This window comes from Jatropha curcas, chromosome 2 (assembly GCF_041381405.1).
Source record: "Jatropha curcas cultivar XTBG-Jc1 chromosome 2, XTBG_Jcur_1.0, whole genome shotgun sequence".
Lineage (NCBI taxonomy): Eukaryota > Viridiplantae > Streptophyta > Magnoliopsida > Malpighiales > Euphorbiaceae > Jatropha > Jatropha curcas.
In genome coordinates this window covers 20937959-20964179 of record NC_143152.1, presented here as the reverse complement: position 1 = coordinate 20964179, position 26221 = coordinate 20937959, and the positions used below count along the sequence as shown (strand labels likewise).

The 26221-nt window shown below is 34.1% G+C and overlaps 1 protein-coding gene across 1 annotated transcript; it reads left to right on the top strand.

The window, feature by feature from the left end:
• Positions 1–1516: 1516 nt before the first annotated feature.
• Positions 1517–26221, top strand: CYP97B3 (cytochrome P450, family 97, subfamily B, polypeptide 3). The gene is made up of 14 exons (XM_012211037.4): positions 1517–1938; positions 2435–2612; positions 3149–3256; positions 10906–10990; positions 19312–19550; positions 19987–20160; positions 22765–22812; positions 23578–23637; positions 23767–23853; positions 24000–24088; positions 24679–24770; positions 25220–25281; positions 25532–25681; positions 25769–26221. Exons 1-14 carry the CDS (start codon positions 1772–1774, stop codon positions 25979–25981), a joined length of 1752 nt encoding a protein of 583 aa, XP_012066427.1. The 5' UTR covers positions 1517–1771; the 3' UTR covers positions 25982–26221.

Genomic DNA, 26221 nt, shown 5'->3' with positions numbered 1-26221 from the left:
ATTACAAAATTGTGTTTTATCAATGAAAAAAAATGGTTATCTTTTTTTAAAAATATACCACCCTTTATCTTGTTGCTTGTGTATTTGATCCTAGATGTAAAATTGAAGTTTTATCTGAATATTTGACTCTTTATTATGAATTATTAAATCTTAATACAGAAGATAGTGTTAATATAAATGTAGTATTGCATGAAGTTAGACAAAATATTATAAAATTATATAGTGAATTTGTTCAATTTTCTAGTTCATCTACTTTTTCTAATTCTTCTCAATTCAATAATCAATCATTCCCAACTGAAAGGGTAAATGTTGGTGTTACTGAACGTATTTTACTATAAAGACAAAAAAGACCCAGGGAATCTGGTTCTTTTTCTGAATTTGATAATTATCTTACAACTTCTTTTGAGTTTGGTGATAGTTTTGCAAATAATAAATTTCCAATTCTAGATTGGTAGAGACGTCATGCTAATACCTTCCCAACATTTTCTCTTATTGCAAAACAAGTTTTAGCAGCTTCAGTCTCCACTGTTGTGATTGAACAAATTTTTAGTCAATGAGGAAACATACTTAATGAAACACGATCTAGTATGACACTCGATTCACTAGAAGCACAATCATGCGTGAATGATTGGAGCAAGGCCGAAATAAGAACACAAGAAAATCTCACAGAAAATGAAGATTTATATGATCTTTACGATGGGTCCTCAACGGGAACATCAACCGGTGGTGGAAATAGCTACTAAAGTAAAAGGGGTGAAATTAATACAAGGTAAGTAAGAATTATGTGGGCTTTGGTTCCTTTAAACCCCAAGAGGATACGTAGGCAACTTAGTTTTTTTTTTTAAAAAAAATTAAGTTCAAACCTTTTTTTTTTTTTAAAAAAAATAAGTTCCAACTTTTTTAAACAAAAAATAAATTTAGTTGAATTTTTTTAAAATAAATTAAGTTCAAGTCTTTTTAATAAAAATAAATTAAATTCAAGCATTTTTTATTTTTTTAGGTGTATTTTTTTTAGAAATTATTTCACAAATTTTTAAATTTTAAATTTTGAAAACCATCTTTAAAATTTAAAATTTAAAATTTAAAATTTAAAATTTATGCGATTCGCCAGAAAATCGATCGGAGAACCGGCCGAAACAGTCGGTTTTGGAACCGTCAAGGAACCGAAATTGGAATCGAAACTGTTCAGTTCTAAACCGGAACTGGAAATTTTCGGTTTGGTTCCGGTTCTAAATTTTTTAGAACCGGAACTATGGCCACCTTTAACTGTACCTCATACCGGTAGTGTACAAAAAAAAAAAAAATCTTAACATTTTAATAGTTTTCATTTTTTAATGTTAAGATAAAATATTTTAAAAGGAGGAAAATGTTAAAATTTAATTTAGAGATGATAATTTTTTAAAAATTAAATTGAATCTGACACTAAATGAAGCGGGTTCGATAAACATTGTAAATAAATTAGAGGTTGTGCTGAAACTGCAGCCAAGCAATAAAGGTAGCACACCAAACAATTTTCAATTTTTTATAGAATCACCGAATCGAAGTATAGTTGTGGACAACTCACTTTACTAAGCATTAGGATTCAACTATGTGACCTTAGCGTAACCAAGTGCATAAAAACACAGACAATGTCACGAAGATGAAGTGGCTTGTCCTCCTTTTGTTTTGGTCGGTTTGTAAATGCATTAGAATTCAGCTCCTTTTGTTTTGTTTATAAATTATCAGTAAGTGAGAGCCCCAACGCACTCAGAAACAAAAAGCAAATGCAGAGATGTCTTTAACATCAACAGCCACTACTTCTCTCTTGCAGCTTGGCTCTGGTGCTGGTTATGGCGGTTCTTTTCACAGAAATGATTTTGGAGTTGTGGGTGTCTCAAAATCCCCGTATCACTATCATTTTCTCAATTCCAAGGCTAAAAAAGGTTTTCCTGCCATTAGGTACTTTCCTCATTCTAATTTCTCATTTCTTATTTTCTCATAGGCTGATTGGTCATTGAGAATTTGATGGAAAGGTGTAAAGGAGAAGTATATGTTACAGAAATTATAAGCATAATTTACTCAATTCTAAAATAGAATGAAGAGGTAAGAGTCTCTCTGGGGCTTTTTTATTTTTTAATTCTTCCCGACAAATGGTATTATTGGTGAAGTAGAAAGTTTCCCTTAGTTATTTATTTTTTTCAGTTGAAGCTTGTTGAGAAAGTTGTGCCAAATAGTAAGATGATGATTTCGCAGATTAAATCAAATTCAAAGAACTGCTATTTCAACAAGAAAATAAAATATTTTTTTGATAAAAAAACTAATTAGAACCTTAAGGTCTTTATCCAAAATATAGTTACAAACATATTAGCTATTTCTATAGATCTATATTTATTTTATTGATTCAGAATTTGGTGGTCTCACTTTGTTTGTGAATTTTTGTGTCATTGTAACATAGATGCCAGTCCACAAGTACTGATAAGCCTAAAACAAGGAACCTTCTGGACAATGCTAGTAACTTGCTTACCAATTTGTTAAGTGGGGGAAATCTAGGTTCTATGCCTACAGCGGAAGGTGCAGTGTCTGATCTGTTCGGTCGTCCCCTCTTCTTCTCCCTGTATGACTGGTTCTTAGAGGTACTTTGTTGCTTTCCCTTTTAAATATCTAACTTTGATGATTCTGATTTCTGAACTTACTCTGAGAGTATTACCTATAGACAGTAGTCTTTACTATGTTGTCCATGGACTCGATTTGTCACCCTGATAATCCGTATTGGCTGATAGGTGATTCCCTTATATTGAATTGCTCTTTTGCTTGCTTGGATGGATATTTGTATGCTACTACTGAAGTGAGTTTGTGTTGACTATTTACTTCCTATTTTATGAAGTTACTGATTTGTATTCTTCCTACACTAGAATTTTAGAATACTTCCTATATTAGGATTATAGAAATTTTCCTATATAAGGTTTATAACTTGGATATATAGAGGCTCTTTGTATAGATTATGGTTGTGAGAAAAAAGAATAATTTTTCTCTCAAAACACTCAAATCAGACTGACAGGTTGTGTTGTTCCCTATTCATTTCTCTTGTGATGTATTTCTCTGTCTTTGTTATTTGTCCTTTAATAATTATGAATGCCTGACTCTGATTTCGTTCTCTTTAATGTGGCAGCATGGATCTGTGTATAAACTTGCTTTTGGACCAAAAGCATTCGTTGTTGTATCAGACCCCATTGTTGCAAGACATATTCTTCGAGAAAATGCATTTTCTTATGATAAGGTACTGTCTTGTACTCGTTCACATAATGTTCAGTTTGCAGTGCTCATATTCATGTGAATAATGCTCATCTAAAGGCATTCATGTAAATTTGTATGATATATATAGGTGAAAGAATCTATTTTTGCTTCTCATTCAGTTTGCAGTGCTCATATTCATGTGAATAATGCTCATCTAAAGGCATTCATGTAAATTTGTATAATATATATATAGGTGAAAGAATCTATGTGACGATGGATCTAATGCTATCAGGGAACTTGATGTTTTTTTTGAGAATGATATAAATTGGTGTTTCATGTAAATTGATATGAAATATGCTTTGACTGCATTCTTCCTAACAAAAATCAAGGAGGGGCATGAGGATGTGGAATTGCTTTCCTTTTTAGCCTCAGGAAATTTCACTAAGCATTTTGCTAGAGGTGGAAGAGCTGGAGAAAGAGGAAGTATCAGTGACTAAGCTAATGTAGAATTTTTCAAAAAGTAGTTTATCAAACTTTATGAAGATTTTTGTTTGCCATTTCTTCAGATTGCAATTTTAGCAATTTAACTGTTGAGTATAACTCCTTTCTTTATTTATTTTATGTGGCTATCCTCATCCAAAAGAGTACTATCTAGCTATTAATGGTTGTTTAACTATTGAATAGTAGCAAAATACTTGCCTTGTGAAGTTCCTACTGTAAGTAGGTTATTGTAATGCTTTTCTATTGTTCCATATTTCTTTTGATTAGTCCTCTTAAATTCTTTCCATATTTTTCCATGTTTCTTTTAATTTCTTTTAATTTTTTTTCTCAAAACTTTTATAACAAGGAATAGTGATCAACATACGACATGCTTAACACTGGGGACATGGGTACTTTAACTGCCAATTTGCAATGATAATTAGGATATAATAGAAATTTTTTTATAGGAAGAAAAACTACATCAATTAAGATTGTCCAACTAAATTTTTGAAAAAGTTCAAATTAGTCCCTGAAATTAGTCTTATTCAATTCAAATATCCAAAATTTTAAAATAAACATTGAAGTACAGGGAAAATGATTTTATTTTAAAATTATACGTATTGTTAAAGATTCTATTAAAATGGAAGATCTTATTAGTTATATAGTAAACTCATTTTGGAGAAAGACTTGAATTAGTCTGCAGAAAAAAGATTTAACAATACATAAAAATCCCAAAAATTAAAAAAGAATAACAATAATAATTAACATGTCCATAACTTTTGTTATCTTTGAGGTTTTAATTTTCTGTTGAGAGAAAGAGAGTAATCAAATTAAACATGTTGATATATTTTAAGTTACATTGACAGCTTTTCTTTTTCTTTCATTTGGCAGGATGCTTTTTGCCTTTTTGTAAATTTAATTCTTTTAACTTGCATTTCAAATTGTTAATGAATGAAAAGTTTTAAAATTTAATATGTTAACAATTTGTCCGGTGCAAATGAATTCAAAATGTGAAATTCATTTATAAATTTATTCTATCTAGAATTCATTTGTAAATAAAGTTTTACAAATTGAAAATTCATTTTTTTTTCCTAAAATACTGTAGAAAATAAAGGAAAGAATATGTTTTATTTCTTTCAATTTGTGATATATTTTCAACCTCTACTCCACTATATATATACAAAAATTGTTCCAATATAGGAAGTAATCTAAATAGGAATATCTCTGAACTAGGAAACATAATCTTTACACTAATTAGGAATAAACCTAAACTAGGAAACACAATATTTACTTTAATCACAAAAATTTCAACACTCCCCCTCAAGTTGGTGCATAGATATTACTCATGCCCAACTTGCAAACTAAAGAATGAAACAACTTGCTATGCAAACCCTTTGTGAAAACATCAGCTAGTTGCTCTTTTGAAGCTATATAGGAGACGCTTATAACACCTTCAACTATCTTCTCTTTTATAAAGTGACGATCAATCTCTATGTGCTTAGTTCGATCGTGCTGGACTGGATTGTTCATAATACTGATGGCTGCTTTACTATCACAAAATAAAGATATATTTGTTGTTTCAACCAACTTTAACTCTTCCATTAATCTGCGCAACCATAGAAGTTCACAGATTCCCTGTGCCATAGCTCTATACTCAGCTTCTGCACTGGACCTTGCAACAACAACCTGCTTCTTGCTTCTCCATGTGACCAGGTTTCCTCCAACAAAAACACAATAACCTGAGGTTGATCTCCTATCATCAAGGGAACCAGCCCAATCCGCATCTGTATAGCCTGTTATTGTTAAATGGCCATGTTTAGAAAATAGAAGTCCTCTACCTGGAGCTGATTTTAAATATCTCAGAATCCGATGCACTGCTTCTAAATGAGACTCCCGAGGGTCATGCATGTACTGACTCACTAAACTTACAGCATAGGCAATATCTGGTCTAGTATGGGCAAGATAAATCAACCTTCCAACCAATCTCTGATGCCTGCCAATGTCAATTGAACTTCCCACTCCAGCTTGAAGCTTATGATTGGCTTCAATAGGTGATTCTACAGGTTTACATCCCAACATACCAGTTTCTTTAAGGAGATCAAGGATATACTTTCTCTGAGAAATAAAAATCCCTTTTTCTGACCTAGCAACTTTTATCCCAAGGAAATATCTCAACTTTCCCAAATCCTTAATCTCAAACTCTCTAGCTAACAAATTTCTCAAGTGAGTTATTTCTTCTTCATTATTTCCAGTCATCACTATATCATCAACATAGACAATAAGCAACGTGATCTTACCTTCATGATGTTTAATGAATAAAGTATGATCAGCATCACTCTGAATATACCCAAAGGAAAGCATAGCTTTACTAAATCTTTCAAACCATGCTCTTGGTGATTGTTTTAGCCCATATAATGACTTCTTCAGCTTGCAAAATTTTCCTCTGGTTTTGTCATCACCAAATCCAGGAGGAATCTCCATATACACCTCTTCTTTCAAATCACCATGTAGAAAAGCATTTTTAACATCAAATTGATGTAACTCCCAGTCAAGATTGACTGCATAAGACAACAAAATTCTGATTGTGTTCATCTTGGCTACAGGGTTAAATGTTTCCTGATAATCAACACCATAGGTCTGGCTGAATCCTCTGGCTACCAATCTAGCCTTGTACCTCTCAATTGAACCATCTGCCCTATGTTTAACTGTGAACACCCATTTACATCCAACTGGCTTCTTTCCTGGTGGAGGAGTTACAAGATCCCATGTCTCATTTTTTGCCAATGCTCTCATCTCCTCAACCATTGCAGCCTTCCATTTTGAATCCTGTAATGCCTCTTGCCAATCCTGCGGTATAGAAACAGAAGAAACAGACAAAACAAAGGCTCTATAGGAAGGGGACAGAGCATTGTAGGAGATGAAATGGGAGATGGGATGTTTAGTGCATGTTCTAACTCCTTTTCTAAGAGCAATAGGGATATCAAGGTCATTATCAGAAGGACTGGAATCAAGATTAGGATCAGAATCGACAAGAATTAAAGAAGACTCACCAAGTTCTTGCTCTTCTGTACCTTCAGGGATAGAAATTGGAGAGGACGGTTGATCAGAGGTCTCATGCTCCATGGTTGTATCTGTATTAGTCCGCCGTGTGTAGATTTTCAAATCAGGTCTATCCAATCTTCCTAGAGATTTGGGTGGTTGCTCTCTCTTACTATCTATGTCTACAAGAATCTCCCCCTGGAAAGAAATGTCATCCATCACCTCTTCCATCTGATATTTCTCCCCCTAGGAAGAAAAATAAGATTCAAACTCCCGAAAGGTAACATCCATACTCACAAAGTATTTCCTGGAAGAAGGATGATAACACTTGTATCCTTTTTGAGTAGTAGAGTAACCAACAAACACACACTTCAAGGCTCTAGGATCTAATTTGCTAAGACCATTCTGATGAACAAAACAAACACATCCAAAGACTTTAGGAGGTACAATATAAGAGTTTTTTCCTTGAAGAACTTCTAATGGAGTTTTAAAATTCAAAGTACGAAGAGGCATATGATTGATAAGGTAAGCAACAGTCAAAATAGCATCCCCCAATATGGTTTGGGAAGATTCATAGTGAACATAAGGAACCTAGCTACTTCCAGTAAATGCTTATTTTTCCTTTCTGCTACTCCATTTTGAGCACTAGTATTGACACAACTAGTCTGATGGATAATACCATTAGAATCTAAATAGGTACGAAAATCTGCATTCATGTATTCAGTACCATTATCAGTTCTTAGGATTTTAACATGCGCATCAAACTGAGTACAAATCATTTTATGGAAATTCTGAAAACACGAAAAAACTTGATTTTTTGTTTTCATCAAATAAACCCAAGTCAATCTAGTGCAACAATCAATAAAGGTCACAAACCATCTATAACCAGAAAGAGAGACAATTTTAGTAGGACCCCAAACATCAGAATGAATAGTAGCAAAAGGAATCAAATTTTTATTATTAATCGGAGAATAAGAATGCCTGGTGTGTTTGGCAAGTTCACAAGCATCACATACTAATGAATTCAAATCACATTTAGCAGACAAAGTGGGAAATAAACGTCCTAAAACAGAAAAAGAGGGATGTCCTAATCTCCTATGCCATTGAATAACTTCATCGGAAGGATTTCTAGAAGTGCCTAACAAAGCTTGACTGGTACCCGAATTTGAAAAACGACAAAAGTCATCCAACAGATACAGTCCATCGCGCAAGCTACCACTGCCAATCATTCTCCCCGTGTTCAGTTCCTGAAATATACAATGAGTCGGGTAAAAAGTTACTTTGCAATTAAGTGTTTTTGTGATTAAGCTGACAGATAACAAATTAATAGGAAATCTGGGAACATGAAGAACATGGGAGAGTTTAATATTGGAAGTACAGTCAATAGAACCTGTGCCAGCAATTGGTACTAAGGAGCCATCCGCAATGCGAATTTTGTCTGTGTCTTGATATTTAGAATATGTGAGGAAATGTTTTATAGAGCCCGTTGTATGTTTATTTGCTCTTGAATCTATAACCCAAGAGGGTTTTGCAATTTTTGCAAGAAAGGTAAGAAAAGCATTACCTGAATTAACAAAATTGGAGGCCGCAGTCTGAGTTGAGGACGAATCAAGCTGTGACAATAATCGTTTTAGGGACTGAATCTCCTTATCAGAAAAGCTTCCAGCAGTAGATGGTTCCTCAGATAAAGCTCCACTATCAGATATGTGTGCCTGTGGTCTAGAAGAACTGACCCGCTTTCCTCCACGCCCTTTAGTTGGGCGTCCATGTAATTTCCAGCAGAACTCCTTGGTGTGCCTATTCTTACCGCAATAGTCACAAAATAATTGATCTCTATCTGAAGAACTGTTCTTTGTAGCCTGGATATGTTCTCTTGCAGAATTAGCAATCAACCCTGCTTTGTCAATGGTAGATTTGTGAACCATAGCGTTCCTCCTAGTCTCCTCTTGCTGTACAAATGAGTATGCTTGTCGTAAGGATGGAAAAGGATCTCGTCCAAGAACTTGGACTCGAATCTGATCATACTCGTTATTTAGGCCAGCCAGAAAATCATACACACGTTCTACTTCAATCAACTTCTGAACTTGAGTCGCATCATCAGTACATCTTGCTTGAAAGTCTTGATAATAATCTAGTTCCTGCCATAACCCACTAAGTTCCGCAAAAGACTGAGCGATGGTCAGATCTCCCTGCTTGGTTTCATGAACTTTCTGTCGCAATTCATACCTTTGAGCATAGTTTCCAGTTTGTGAATACGTCTGTGAAGCAGCATCCCATATCTTCTTAGCTGTATCAAGAAGCAAATATCCTCGAGAAATAGTTGGCTGCATAAAATTTATTAACCAAGACATAATAAGAGAATTCTCTGATTTCCATTTGTTAAAACCCGGATCTGTCGAAACTGGTTTAGTCGCTCCACCATCAAGGTATCCTTGCAAGCCTCTTGCTTCAATAAATAATAAACAAGACCGAGTCCAAGCTAGGTAGTTTGTTCCATCTAACTTCACTGGACTAATCTGAAGTGAGGGACTCTCTGAGTGAAAACTTATATCCACCTTCTTTCCGTCACCCATACTGTCAGATTAAAAAATAATTCAAACAAAAGTGTGAAGAACCAGCAGCTGTAGAAAAACAGCGGAAAAAACGGAAAAAAATTCCAAACGCAAAACTGGTGCTGAAGAACAGTAGGGGAAAAATCGCCACAACAAGTCGAGCTCGTCGGAACAAGAAACGTCGACGGAGCTCGCCGGAAACAGCCGCACGCGCCGGCGCGTGAAGAACGGCTGAAAACTTCTGGAGGCGCGTGTGCACAGCGATGTGGCTTGGACGGAGGGCTGATCGGCGGTCCCTCTTCCTTCTGAGCTGGGCGGTGACGGCCAACTCCCACTCCTGGCGGCACTGTGTGTATCTCAGCCCTATTTCAAACTGAAACCGTTGCCGAAAAATTCACGGCAATGGCTCTGATACCATGTAGAAAATAAAGGAAAGAATATGTTTTATTTCTTTCAATTTGTGATATATTTTCAACCTCTACTCCACTATATATATACAAAAATTGTTCCAATATAGGAAATAATCTAAATAGGAATATCCCTAAACTAGGAAACATAATCTTTACACTAATTAGGAATAAACCTAAACTAGGAAACACAATATTTACTTTAATCACAAAGATTTCAACAAATACCATTGACATAATAATTTTAAAAGGCTAGGAAGATGGATAATTTTTTCATAAAGTTTTGGGTTGTTTAATTTTATGGAATTCATTTTGAAATTCCAGATATTTCGGTAGAATTTGGTTAGTTAAATTCAAATTCCTAGAATTGAATTGTTAGAATATGAAACTTTTTTTTATTTATTTCTATTCCAAACACAAATTTGGATTTGTAAATGAATTCCACAAAATTTTGTAGAATTCATTTATTCCAAACATGGAGTATTTGTTGAGTTTTATTAGTTTAGAATAGTTTCTTATTGTTCCATTTGGAGTAAAAGTTTTTGATTGCAAGAATTTATTATGTATCAATGAAGAATGCATCATGTTGAAAGACACTTAGACTTCTCTCAACTTAATTATTAGGGAGTAGTTTTGTTGTTCAATCTTTTTTTTTTTGGTTGACTAATTTGAGTACTTTACTGATGAATTTTAGTTCATAACTAACTAAGATTCATTCTAACAAAATCTTAGTCCATGCGGAGGATATAAACTACATCAAAGAGTGAAAAGGTAGTGTAGGCATTCTCAAAAGAGACAACAAATGCATAATATAGAAGGTCCAAAACCACTGAGTTATAAGAGTAGAGGGTGGATTTATTTGGTGTGAAGTATTGAGTTAGTATTTAACAATGCTAGATCTTTTCACAAATACAGTTCTAGAATATGTAGAATTGAGAAAAAAGATCCATGTAAGGGGATCGTTATTGGATCAATTCTTAGTTTAGTTGAGTTACAGTTATCCAAATATTTTTAAAAAGTAAAGGATTGTAAAGAAGGTTGTCTTAAACTTTCAAGGAAAATTTGTGAAAGTGAAAGAGTTTTCTCATTACATGGTTTAACTAGTTTTTATGTTTGATAATTTTGTGATCTTCCTTTCATATCAATTCATGTTCTAGCGCTTCATTACTGATCTTCTTCTTCTTCTTTTTAATGAAATTTTGATATTTTTACAGGGAGTTCTTGCTGATATTCTAGAACCAATAATGGGAAAGGGACTTATACCTGCAGATATAGGAACGTGGAAGGAAAGGAGAAGAGGTGATCAATTTGTAGTCATGTTTGTTTGAAGTTTTACCTTGCTTATGGCTAAGGCTATAAGTACTTATGCTACATTCTGAAAAGCATTGACTTGTCCCGAGTCTTGCTGAAACTTTTTTGTTTGCTGTTTTTGTTTTTATGATGGAATTAGATAAGTGAATGACAATTTTTATTTGTTCAGTCTATGAATATAATGGTGAATTAGGACGAAGGTTATACAAAATGCCTGTTATGTCTTGTATTGGTCGGACAAAATGGAATTTGAGATTGATGGTGTGGGATTCACAGGGGTCAGTCAATGAAAGTAACTTCTAGGTTTCTAAACTTTATTTGTGCTAGGAGTATTCCAAAATGGGAGCAATTTCTGAGCAAGAAAGATTATATCAAATCATTGACCAAGTATTTTCTGTATGCTCAAGAAGTGCTATAACTATTATGAGATACAACAAATTAAACATAAATCAAAAGGATGACAATTTGTTTAGAAGAGTCCTGAGGACAGTACAAGTACTGTTTTTAGGGTTAATTTTCAACAAAAGAATTGTAGACTTGCTCTTTTCATGTTTGTTATGATATATATTGTACTAATATGTGTGATTATGTGACAAGCAATCCATTTCGGAAGCCAATGATGCTAGATTAGAGGCTGTTAGGACTAACAATGTAAAAATTAGATGCACAAGGCACAAGCCAAGCCTTCGGAAAAATTTAATTTCTTTAGGATGCTTGGATTTTTTGGTCATGCATACTTTCCCAGAGGAAGATCTATGAGCCTTTAGGGGCACTTAGTGATAATGAAGGGATAAAATTGCAAGATAATTGATGTAACAGTTAATGAAAGTTATGGTTAGAGGAAGAATCCATGGTGAATGATAGAGGAAAGAACAGAGTAATAAACCAAATAACATATCACCAGGAATTAATAACAAAGAACAAGATGGATCAAGTAGATTTGGATTAAAATCTTAACGATGAAACACTGAGAATCTAATCATGAAATCTAGAAACTGTAAACTACAACCCGATAGAAAGCATGAAAAGATAAAAGAAATCTTGGCCCCAAAGGAAGCCAAGCCAAGAAACAAAAGTTTCTCCACAAAATAAATCTGCCAAAAGGAATAATATCCAAAGATGATTCAACCTAGGTACTGCTCACGTTATATGCTGCTGTTCTCTCTCCCCAGTGTAACTAACTGTGCCAGCTGTCCCTTTTTCATGGGCTGAGTCTCTGCATAAAAGCCCCAGCCCCAGGCCATTGTCCATGCTGATGCCACTTTTTGCGCTCCTTGTGTACACCTTGAAAGGCTTTGGATTGGGCCCATTCCTATCAGTGAAACTTGTAATGGATAAAACACAAAACAGTGTTTGATTGCTGAGAGAGAGAGAGAGAGAGAGAGGGGGGGGGGTGGGGGGTGGGCGAGCGGGTCAGATTTGAAGACCTGTGAGAAGTATACACATTTTAGGTTGGAGATGGAAATTTGTTTTATATCCTGAGTGTGAACTCTCATATTTGGTTTGAGTTAGAGAGGATGCATAGTTTCATTGATAAATAGAAGCAGAATTTCTGGCCTTTTAGTGTTAGAAATCTGTATAGAGCTGGTGAGTAAGCTAACTGAAATTTATGGTTTACAATTATGTGAGAGTAATAGAAATTATAAAGGTGGTGGACTTTGAGTGTGTTTAGAGGTGCAATTTGGTTAGGCTTATAAGTGATCTTTGAGTGATTGATTCTGATGTTCTGCTGATAGTAATAGCCAATCAAACAGTTTTCTGATGTTTAATTATCATAGATAAGCCTTTTGGGAGAAATTGATTCTCTGTTTCTTGTGTACTTGTAATTTACATCAAGGTGTATATATACACATAAACCTACAACTATATAGGAAATTTACAATAAAGAAAAGAAATCAAGGATCCCTAAGAATCGTATAAGTCAATACTAACCCTCAAGTTGGTGCATAGATATTGCACATGCCCAACTTGCAAATCACATTATGGAATTATTTGCTGTTAAGCCTTTAGTGAGAACATTTGCAATTTGATTATCCCAAGTCATATGAGTAAGTTTCAAAAACACCTTGTATGATTTTTTCTTGTATGATTTTTTCTTTTATGAAATGTCTATCAATAACTATATGCTTTGGCTGATCATGTTGAACATGATTTTGAGCAATACTAATGGCGGCCTTCTTATCACAGAACAAAGTTGAACATTTTCCTTTTGGTATTCATAATTCTTCCATTATCTTCCTTAGTCATAGCAGTTCGCAAACCTCTTGAGCTATAACTCTATATTCCGCTTCTACACTCGAATGTGCTACTACAGTCTGCTTTTTACTTCTCAAAGTAACTAGGTTTCCTCCAACAAAGGTAAAATAACCAGAAGTTGATCTTCTATCAGCTGGAGATCCAACCCAGTTAGCATTAATAAAGGCTTCAGTTTTTAGGTGACTGTGCTTAGAGAAAGTAGACCTCTTCCAGGTGCAAACTTTAGATATCTTAAAATGCAAAAGACAGCTTCAAGACGAGAACTAAGGGGATCATGCATATATAGACTAACTAGACTTACAGCATATGGTATATCAGGTCTAGTATGTGAGAGATAAATCAATTTGCCAATCAACCTCTGATATTGACCCAAGTCAACTGGTTCTCCCGTTCTTGCTTGCCATTTGTGATTAACTTCAATGGAAGAGTCAGCTGGTTTACTATCCAACAGTCCAGTTTCTTTCAAGAGATCCAGGATATATTTCCTTTGAGAGACAAAGATCCCTTTATATGATGTAGCAACTTTTATACCCGGAACCTCCTAAGTTCTTAATCTCAAACTCCTGAGCCAACTTCTTTAAGCGAGCAATCTCCTCTTCATCATCTCTAGTCACAATCGTATTGTCAATAGAGACAATTAGTAAAGTGACCTTACCATTACATTGTCTGATAAACAAGGTATGATGAGCATTACTTTGAGAATAACCAAAGGAAACCATGGCCTTACTGAACCTATCAAACCATGCTTTAGGTGACTGCTTTAGCCCATACAATGCTTTCTTCAATCTGCAAATCTTACGTTTGGTTTTCTCGTTATCAAAGCCTAGAGGTAGGCATGGCCACCGGTTCATTTTGAACCGGAACTGAACCGTACTATAGATGAATCAGAATCGGACCAAAACCGTCGGTTCAAAGTTTTAAATCGGAACCGGCAGTTCAAGGGCCGGTTAAGGTTCATGTGAACGTTAAAATCTGAACTTGAACCGACCCATAATCGGTTGTTCCGGTTCACGGAACCGCATTGGTTCAATGAACCGGCCATGCCTACCTGGAGGAATATCCATGTACACTCCTTATCTAGATCATGCAAAAAATCATTCTTTACATCACATTGATGCATGCCCCAGTCCAGGTTGGCTGCACAGGACAATAAGACTTTAATGGTGTTCATCTTTGCACTTGGAGCAAAAGTCTCTTGATAGTCCACTCTAGAGATCTGAGTAAATCCCTTTGCCATCAATCTGGCTTTATACTTTCAACTGCCAAGTGTTTTACTGTGAACACCCATTTGCATCCCACTAGTTTCTTCCTTAATGAAGGGCTAACAAGTTCCTTTGTTCCATTTTTGGCTGAAGCTTTCATTTCCTCCACAATTACCACTTTCCATTTTGGATCTCGATACGCTTCCTGCCTGAGAACAATGGGAAGATCAATATTATCAACAACAGGTTCAGAGTTAGGAATATTAATGGAAGGAATTGCATCAAAACTAAAACCAGGAATTATAGAGGACTCACCAGATGATTCTTCAGGACCTAATTGCAGAGACGATGGTTGACCAGGTGTATCATGCGTGATAGCATTAACCTTCTCTCTTCAACTGTACCTCTTTAAATTTGGCCTATCAAGTCTACCCTTTTTTGGTTCATGCTTATTACTAGTGTTTAGATTTATAAATTGTTCAGGACCAGATATGGACATAGGAGCTAAGTGAGCTTCCTCTTCTATCCTAATCTCCCCCTGAAGAGGAGCTGAGAAGAAATGAGGCTCAAACTCTCTAAAGGTCACATCCATACTCACAAAACATTTTTAGGTTGGAGGATGATAACACTATAACCTCTTTGAGTGGCAGAATAACCAACAAATACACGTTTTAAATCTCTAGGTTCTAACTTGCCTCCATGCCTGTGATGAACAAAACAAACACAACCAAATACTTTTGAAGGAATAATATATAAGGTATTACCCTGTAAGGCTGCTGTAGGGCTTTTAAAATTGTGTCTTAAGAGGCATCCCATTAATGAAATAAGCTGCAGAAAGCTCTTCATTTCCCCCAATAAAGTCTTGGGAACATTCATGGTGAATAAAAGAGATCTGGTTACCTCTAGTAAATGTCCATGTTTTTTTAAATGCCCCATTTTGCGCACTAGTATTCACATAACTAGTTTGATTTATGATTCCATTTGAGTCTAAACATGCTTGAAACATACTATCTATATACTCTGTTCCATCACTAGTCCCTTAAAAATTTTAAGCTTCGCATCAAATTGTGTACTAATCATGTTATGGAAAGATTTGAAGCAAGAAAACACTTCAATTTTTGCTTTCAGCAAGTAAACCCAAGTTAATCCGGTACAACAATCAATGAAGGTGACAAACCATTTATAACTAGATAAGAAAACAGTAGTAAGACCCCATACATCCGAATAAAGAGTCATGAAAGGAACTGAAATTTTATTATTATGGGAAATATAAGAACTCCTTGTATGTTTAGCAAATTCACAAGCATTACAACTTAAAGACTCTAACTGACAATGCTAAAAAATACTAGGATATAGTTTCCTAGAACCAAAAAAGACTAGATATGGAGTTTAAGAAAAAACAAATTATATATGGATTCCTATACTGCAAGGGTAAGATATCATTTCCTTTTTTAATGCGGAAATCAGATCTTGCAAATGAGACCAAATTAAGAACCTCCTGGGCCTGGAAAGCAACACATTTTTCTAATTCTAGTTTGCTTGTCAGACTCGAATTTAAGAGTATACTGATGCCCCCTGAAGAGGAGCTGAGAAGAAATGAGGCTCAAACTCTCTAAAGGTCACATCCATACTCACAAAACATTTTTAGGTTGGAGGATGATAACACTATAACCTCTTTGAGTGGCAGAATAACCAACAAATACACGTTTTAAATCTCTAGGTTCTAACTTGCCTCCATGCCTGTGATGAACAAAACAAACACAACCAAATACTTTTGAAGGAATAATATATAAGGTATTACCCTGTAAGGCTGCTGTAGGGCTTTTAAAATTGTGTCTTAAGAGGCATCCCATTAATGAAATAAGCTGCAGAAAGCTCTTCATTTCCCCCAATAAAGTCTTGGGAACATTCATGGTGAATAAAAGAGATCTGGTTACCTCTAGTAAATGTCCATGTTTTTTTAAATGCCCCATTTTGCGCACTAGTATTCACATAACTAGTTTGATTTATGATTCCATTTGAGTCTAAACATGCTTGAAACATACTATCTATATACTCTGTTCCATCACTAGTCCCTTAAAAATTTTAAGCTTCGCATCAAATTGTGTACTAATCATGTTATGGAAAGATTTGAAGCAAGAAAACACTTCAATTTTTGCTTTCAGCAAGTAAACCCAAGTTAATCCGGTACAACAATCAATGAAGGTGACAAACCATTTATAACTAGATAAGAAAACAGTAGTAAGACCCCATACATCCGAATAAAGAGTCATGAAAGGAACTGAAATTTTATTATTATGGGAAATATAAGAACTCCTTGTATGTTTAGCAAATTCACAAGCATTACAACTTAAAGACTCTAACTGACAATGCTAAAAAATACTAGGATATAGTTTCCTAGAACCAAAAAAGACTAGATATGGAGTTTAAGAAAAAACAAATTATATATGGATTCCTATACTGCAAGGGTAAGATATCATTTCCTTTTTTAATGCGGAAATCAGATCTTGCAAATGAGACCAAATTAAGAACCTCCTGGGCCTGGAAAGCAACACATTTTTCTAATTCTAGTTTGCTTGTCAGACTCGAATTTAAGAGTATACTGATGCCCCCTGAAGAGGAGCTGAGAAGAAATGAGGCTCAAACTCTCTAAAGGTCACATCCATACTCACAAAACATTTTTAGGTTGGAGGATGATAACACTATAACCTCTTTGAGTGGCAGAATAACCAACAAATACACGTTTTAAATCTCTAGGTTCTAACTTGCCTCCATGCCTGTGATGAACAAAACAAACACAACCAAATACTTTTGAAGGAATAATATATAAGGTATTACCCTGTAAGGCTGCTGTAGGGCTTTTAAAATTGTGTCTTAAGAGGCATCCCATTAATGAAATAAGCTGCAGAAAGCTCTTCATTTCCCCCAATAAAGTCTTGGGAACATTCATGGTGAATAAAAGAGATCTGGTTACCTCTAGTAAATGTCCATGTTTTTTTAAATGCCCCATTTTGCGCACTAGTATTCACATAACTAGTTTGATTTATGATTCCATTTGAGTCTAAACATGCTTGAAACATACTATCTATATACTCTGTTCCATCACTAGTCCCTTAAAAATTTTAAGCTTCGCATCAAATTGTGTACTAATCATGTTATGGAAAGATTTGAAGCAAGAAAACACTTCAATTTTTGCTTTCAGCAAGTAAACCCAAGTTAATCCGGTACAACAATCAATGAAGGTGACAAACCATTTATAACTAGATAAGAAAACAGTAGTAAGACCCCATACATCCGAATAAAGAGTCATGAAAGGAACTGAAATTTTATTATTATGGGAAATATAAGAACTCCTTGTATGTTTAGCAAATTCACAAGCATTACAACTTAAAGACTCTAACTGACAATGCTAAAAAATACTAGGATATAGTTTCCTAGAACCAAAAAAGACTAGATATGGAGTTTAAGAAAAAACAAATTATATATGGATTCCTATACTGCAAGGGTAAGATATCATTTCCTTTTTTAATGCGGAAATCAGATCTTGCAAATGAGACCAAATTAAGAACCTCCTGGGCCTGGAAAGCAACACATTTTTCTAATTCTAGTTTGCTTGTCAGACTCGAATTTAAGAGTATACTGATGCCCCCTGAAGAGGAGCTGAGAAGAAATGAGGCTCAAACTCTCTAAAGGTCACATCCATACTCACAAAACATTTTTAGGTTGGAGGATGATAACACTATAACCTCTTTGAGTGGCAGAATAACCAACAAATACACGTTTTAAATCTCTAGGTTCTAACTTGCCTCCATGCCTGTGATGAACAAAACAAACACAACCAAATACTTTTGAAGGAATAATATATAAGGTATTACCCTGTAAGGCTGCTGTAGGGCTTTTAAAATTGTGTCTTAAGAGGCATCCCATTAATGAAATAAGCTGCAGAAAGCTCTTCATTTCCCCCAATAAAGTCTTGGGAACATTCATGGTGAATAAAAGAGATCTGGTTACCTCTAGTAAATGTCCATGTTTTTTTAAATGCCCCATTTTGCGCACTAGTATTCACATAACTAGTTTGATTTATGATTCCATTTGAGTCTAAACATGCTTGAAACATACTATCTATATACTCTGTTCCATCACTAGTCCCTTAAAAATTTTAAGCTTCGCATCAAATTGTGTACTAATCATGTTATGGAAAGATTTGAAGCAAGAAAACACTTCAATTTTTGCTTTCAGCAAGTAAACCCAAGTTAATCCGGTACAACAATCAATGAAGGTGACAAACCATTTATAACTAGATAAGAAAACAGTAGTAAGACCCCATACATCCGAATAAAGAGTCATGAAAGGAACTGAAATTTTATTATTATGGGAAATATAAGAACTCCTTGTATGTTTAGCAAATTCACAAGCATTACAACTTAAAGACTCTAACTGACAATGCTAAAAAATACTAGGATATAGTTTCCTAGAACCAAAAAAGACTAGATATGGAGTTTAAGAAAAAACAAATTATATATGGATTCCTATACTGCAAGGGTAAGATATCATTTCCTTTTTTAATGCGGAAATCAGATCTTGCAAATGAGACCAAATTAAGAACCTCCTGGGCCTGGAAAGCAACACATTTTTCTAATTCTAGTTTGCTTGTCAGACTCGAATTTAAGAGTATACTGATGCCGTGTGCTTCGTGTTTTGCCTACTTGTCAAAAGGATTTGTTTGTGATAAATGAAAGTTTGGTCCAATTGGTAGTTACTTCACCAACACCACAGGTACTCTATTTAGTTTGTATTTGTTTTCATAAAGAAAAAATTATAATTTTTCGATTTTCTTATTTTAATATGCAGTAATTGCTCCTGGATTTCATTCCATGTATTTGGAAGCTATGGTCAAGATATTTACAGATTGTTCAGAAAGATCAATATCAAAATTTGAGCAACTACTAGACCGGGAGGATTCTCATGGTAACAATGTAGTTGAATTAGATCTTGAAGCAGAATTTTCAAGTTTAGCTCTTGATATCATTGGACTAGGAGTCTTCAACTATGACTTTGGTTCTGTTACAAAAGAATCACCTGTGATTAAGGTTTGATAAAATTTGTACCATGATGTGGCATTACATTTGCTGCATGCTAAGCTACTGCCTTCTTTTTATCCTAGTGCTTTTTTTTTTTTTTAATCTTCTCCTTGTGCATGTGTAACCGGGTAAAAAAAAGGATTCCTGGTAGCTTGATTGCATAAATGGTCGCTGAACTTCTAATCTAATTTTGGTAGGATCACTAAACATATTGTTGATTCTAGTTTTGCTAAATTTGCATCAGTCAAATTGAACTACATCAACATATTGATTTGTGTACTGGATTGGCAGATCCAGATTATGCATCATAAGCCATTTGAGACGAACTGAATTTGTCTACTATTTTCACATGATTTTCTTACATATAATGTCATAATTTTGCATTTATGTAGGCTACGCCAAATGCTGAAGTTTAATGGTTGGATCTTGTAAAAATTTATTGCAGGCAGTATATGGTACTCTTTTTGAAGCTGAGCATAGATCCACTTTCTATATTCCTTATTGGAAATTTCCTTTGGCAAGGTGGATAGTGCCCAGACAGCGGAAGTTCCACAATGACCTAAAAGTTATCAATGATTGTCTTGATGGACTCATCAGAAATGCAAAAGAGAGTAGACAGGTGAGAAAAAATCCCAACTTTCATGATTGGAGGTGAATATTCATTATTATGTAGAATTTAATTAATAATATTACTTAATTAGAGATTGTTGTATTTGAAACTCCATTACCCTTCACTTGTGCTTCTATTTTTATTGTTGCTTTGTGTGTTTTGCTATCAAATGATAAGTCTTTTTGAGATCTTAACTGTATTTATGAATCATTTATTGTAATGAGAAAGCCACTCCTTTTGGATTACGGAAGGAAATATGGATAAATTAAATGATCTTATGACCATTGTTGTTGATCATTCTGTTGGTAATATTTTAGTTTTAAAACCTGAATTATGTTGGTGGTAACATTTATAATGCATTTAATCTAACAAGAATCAATTGATTAATTCATGCCTTCATATGGTAACTTGTAACTTTTATGTCCCAAGTGGTGGAAAATGCGTTGATTGTATAACATGACAATCTGTGAAGTGACTCCTATTGCAAGAACATGAAACAAACAATAAATCTAGTCTGCTACCTTTTCTTCCTATATACTGGAACAAGTGTGTTCTTTTTCCCCCATGAGATGATTTATTAAAACGATTACTTTAAACTTTTCACAATTTGCCTAACGATAGAAGAATACTGTTAATTGGTAGCAAAAACCTCATATGCATCATAATTTGCTTCCTCATTATATGTAGATCGATCCAAGTGTCCATAGGTTAAAATCAATTACAAAATTGAGAAGGACAGAGGAGATGACTTACTTTATGGGTTACAAAATGCCTTATTTGGTGAATGGCAATGAGGACATCACTTTTATATTGGTCTGCATCCTTGTCGTTCTCATGCACTTTGAGCAAGTTTAAAGATGTGAAAACTCAGAATGATATTTTGTGTATGCCTTATCAGGATCTTTATAGAGTCCCATAATCATGTTGTTTCAGTAAATTAGGTACATATTCAGGCACTAGAACTTTAGAAAGTAAGGTGTTTTCTTTTTTTTTTTTTTTTTTAATTTAGAAAGTCGGGGTATTTTTTTTCAATTATTGGTTTTCTTGAATGGTGGTTTGGTGTCTTTACTAGTTTATTGAGTGTTTGTCGCTTAGGCTAGATTATTCCTTTTATTTTTCTTTGAAGTTGAAAACCTTAGATGATTATGACTGGTTTTAGAAGTCTAATGAAGGTTTGGGATTTATTTGAGTCAATAAATACTTTTGTTTTAATGCTCTGTTATTTAGTTTGTCGATCAAAATTCCTGTGGGAATTGTTGCCTCTTATTGTCTGATGCACTTCAATCGTGGATGCAATAGTGCAGTAGCTTGGGTTTGATGCCTGAAGTTTGTCTGTGAAGCCTTGACTCTTCAATCTCTATTATTCAGTTTCTCAATAGGAGTTCCTACAACTGTTGCGCCTTTCTGTGGTGATGCAGTTAATCCAAGGTTTGATGGCTTTGGTACCTTGGATATCATGGTTACAAAAGTTTAGGTGCAAAGGACTCTTCTATTTTAGTGTTCGAAACATACATACTGCCTGACCTATATTATAAACAGCTCCAGGATCCTCTATTTTTATGTTTAATTTTGCTTCTTGAACATATCCCATTAGAAACTCTAATCATCCACCTTTTTTTTTTTTTCATTATAACTTTCAAAAACCAAATGGTTTGGGATTAAGGCTTAGAATCTTTGACATGACTTATGATATTCAATGAGAAACAGTTGACATATTTTGTAAAAATGAAATGCAATTAAATCATTTCCACTTTGTTTGTTTTGAAAGCCATCCTATAAACACATCATATAGGCAGAGTTTTAAATTGGGTTAATTATATTTGTGGTGTTTCAACTTTTTAATTTTTTTTATTTTGGTGTCTCGAACGAACAAGTTTAAAATTGAGTGTCTAAACTAATAATTTGTATACAATTTAAGTGTATTTAGCCGGAATATCTCATTGGAAAATCAAAATGAACCATTTTAACCCATTACTTTATTTATTTCTCTAGATTATTATACCTTTCTTTCTTATTTATTTTCACTCTTTTTTTTTTCTTTATTTTGTTTTGGAATTGAAAGAAAATTAGAAGAAATTTTGAGACTTTGTTTTAGAGAAAAGATCTAAAAGCAATAAAAAAATTAAAAAAAATGAAAAAAGAGAGATGAATTGAATGCATGTTTATGTTTGATATTATTTATTGAGTAAAATGGTGTATTTTAATTTTCCGGCTAAATGCACTTGATTGCAATTTTTTAATAGTTCGGATATTCAATTTTAAATTTTTTTCCATTCAAATACTGAAAAAGAAAAAGATTAAAAAGTTCAAACACCACAAAAATAAAATTAAACCTAGAGAAGGGGCTTAACTGAAAGAAGAAAGGAAACTCAAGTTACTAGAAATATTTTAAGTGCAGGGAAACAAGAAAATTCAAAAAGAAAGGAGAAAAAGAAAAAGAAATAGAAGACTAATGAATTGCTAGCCTGGCAATATATAATTTTTATCTGTGATAGCACTGGATCTCGTGTATTTTTCTTAATTTAGTTACTTATTGCAAATGCAACAACAATATATGCAGTAGAGGCTCAGAGCTACTGTCCAGATCTCGACTTTGGTTAAATTCTTTTACAGGAAACAGATGTTGAAAAGTTGCAGCAAAGGGACTATGCAAATATAAAGGTGGGTACATGTTTTCTGAAACATACTTTGTGAAACATAATGTACTTTCTTTGGGTTGTAAGCTGAAAGATATTAACTTACATAATAAAAATAAAGATACCAATGAGGCATGACGGCTGCATGTAATATAAGTATTTAGGAAGCATGTCAATGCCCAAGATCTGATCTGGCACATGCCGAATAGGCATTAGTAATTAATTTGTCTACTTTCACGCCTTTTTTATTTTTTGAATTTAAGAAGCTCTAGAGTTTTTAGGACTTTTAGTAATTGCAAATCTGTTCATACTTGTAGTCTACATTATACATATGATATGAATGTAAGAAGAATCTTGTATTTTAAACCTTATTCAAACAATGCAAAGCAAATCAAAATCTTTTTTCATCAAACCCTATAAGTGCATATGCTTGTTATACTTCTCTTATAAATATATATGATGCAACTTCAACTTTAAATGAGATGCACATAGAATTTTGAAAGTGATGCCTGAGGATTCTAAGGATTGATAGGCATGAAACTAAGCGTCTTTTTTTTATTTTTACCTCTAATTTTTACTACAGGCAGTTCAACTTTCTGCAGCTACCTGCTTCAAATTGAACATTGAACTTCAATTGCAAATTTTAAACACATAAACCACACTAAAAGTCCATGTAGCTTCAAAAGAAGCCGAAATAAGCACCCAGCAAAATTATCTGCATAAAGATTATTATAAGGTTAAAGATCCTCAAAATTTTTCAAATATAGCACAGTAATTTTAACACTTTCAGGATGCGAGTCTCTTGCGATTTCTTGTTGATATGCGAGGAGCTGATGTTGATGGCCGTCAGGTAAAATATTTTTAGTTCCCTACCAGTTCTTATATCAATAATTTCGATTTCTTTTTTCTTGCCACAGGATTGAATGGAACTGAAGACTCTCAAATGATTTTATTACTTTTTGAAATTTTTCTTGAACAGCTAAGAGATGACCTGATGACAATGCTCATTGCTGGCCATGAAACAACAGCTGCTGTTCTTACTTGGGCTGTGTTTCTTCTTGTGCAGGTATATGTTTCTTCATACCAAATCTGACTTAATCTCACCAATATCCTCATAGAATTCTGGTATTCTAGTAATTCTATTGATCAATAAGTTCTTTCTTCTGCCTTGAGTTGGTGTTCATGGGTGTATATTAATTTCAAAAATTGCAGAATCCGTCCAAAATGAGAAAAGCTCAAGCAGAGATTGATACGGTGCTAGGTCAGGGAAAGCCAACATTTGAACTGCTTAAGAAATTAGTGTGGGTCTATCGATCTTTTACTTTATGATCTTGATTCTACTCGCTAGGGGGTATTCTAAAAATACCTAAGTGTATTTCCTTGATTAATATTTCCAACATTAACATAAACACATAAATAAACACAAACACACAAATAAGTAAACAGAGAACCAATATTAAACAGAGGCTTGCTTCTCATATGAGTTTCTTTATTCAAGGTGAAAACTGGGTAATTACCTAACTTTTAACTGAAGCCATATTCTTATTTGTTTTCTAAATCAATATGCTTATTAGATATATATTTGAGCTTCTCCAGAAAACTGGTAGTATAGTTGAAAGAGTTTTTCCCAAGATTATGTCATGCTTGTGCTGAAACTGACTGCCATAATAAATGGCCGAATGGAGGCCGAAGTGCACCATTATTTGGTTGACATAGGTTCCTGGTTTCCTTTTTTATTTTATTTTATTTTATTTTATTTTAATCAGCAAAATAAATTTATTTTATTAGAAATCCAGGAAAAATTTATCAAACTCCAACAATAATCCCAAGTCAATGGACTCCTTGTCTTGCTATTGGTACCTGAAATATGATTATGCCTGGACATTTTCAGGTACATAAGACTTATTGTTGTAGAGGCTCTTCGTTTGTATCCTCAGCCCCCATTGCTAATTAGGCGTGCACTCAAATCAGATGTCTTGCCAGGTATTTCTCGTTGGTATCAAATAGAAAATTGTTGGTAATACTGATTTCTGAATTATTTTTATAATAATTGCTTGTATGCTCAAGTTTGAGAACTTGGTTATAACTTGTACTATTGCTTACTTGGTCCTTGGGATATTAACTGTCGTTTTTGAGATTCTTCTAATGTTCATTGAGCCCATGATACACTTGCAGATGAATTGTGCTGTGAAGGAAAACATTGAATGACCAATCTTATATTTTTTGGAAACTAATAAAGCTCTACCAAGGGTTGGCCTGATACACTTTTCTCACCGCTATTTTAAAATTAAGAACTTTAGTTTCATAGATATATTTATGGGAATGGTGAAAGAGACCTGTAAAGTATACCAATATGGTTTGCACAAAAATTTAAAATATTCCATTTATTTCTTTCAATTGATGCATTTTGCAAAAGTACTTAAATTTTGCAGGAGGATACAAGGGGAGTAAAGATGGTTATGCAATTCCAAAAGGAACTGATATCTTTATTTCTGTGAGTAGAAGCATTTACGTTACCTTTTTTTATTTTTAAAAAAAAATTTTGAATCTTGTGCATAGCATGTGTGAGGACTTGTAGAAGGAAAAGAAAAGGGCAAAGAGGAGGGAAAGAAGTACCTTAACCATTGATATTAAACCTACTTCCTTTTCAGAGTAAATTAGACAGAATATTTCCTTGTAAATTATTTGGTTGAATTTGTGCTTCCCATCTATATTTTCTGTTTGTTTGTATTTTGCCCATTCAGGTTTATAATCTACACAGATCTCCATATTTTTGGGATTTACCCAATGAATTTGAACCAGAAAGGTTTTTAGTGCAAAGAAAGAGTGAAGAAATTGAAGGATGGACTGGTTTTGATCCATCTCGGAGCCCAGGAGCATTATATCCAAATGAGGTCTCTCATCAGTTGCTTTCCAATTTCTAAGCACAATGAATCATTTGTTCACTTCTTTGACTTCCACCTTTTGGGTGTAATTGTCAGATTATAGCCGATTTTGCCTTCTTACCCTTTGGTGGAGGGCCCAGGAAATGTGTTGGAGACCAATTTGCACTCATGGAGTCAACAGTTGCGCTGGCTATGTTATTGCAGAAGTTTGATGTGGAGTTGAAAGGCTCTCCAGAATCTGTGGAATTGGTCACCGGTGCAACAATTCATACCAAGAATGGATTGTGGTGTAAATTAAGGAAGAGATGACTTGCATCTTCATATTCGGATTGTTGGAGGCCTTAGGATTAAGCAGCTGATAAACAGTGAGGTTTGGCAATGAAGGTTGAGGTGCAATTTTCTGTGACAAGCCTACAGTACATACTAAATAGATAAGCAGCCAGGTATCAAAAACTAGTTATTACAAGTAAACCATGTTCTGAAAGATTTGTATTGAACACATTTTTAGCAAAGCTATTACAAATAAAAAAGAAAACATTTCAATAGCAA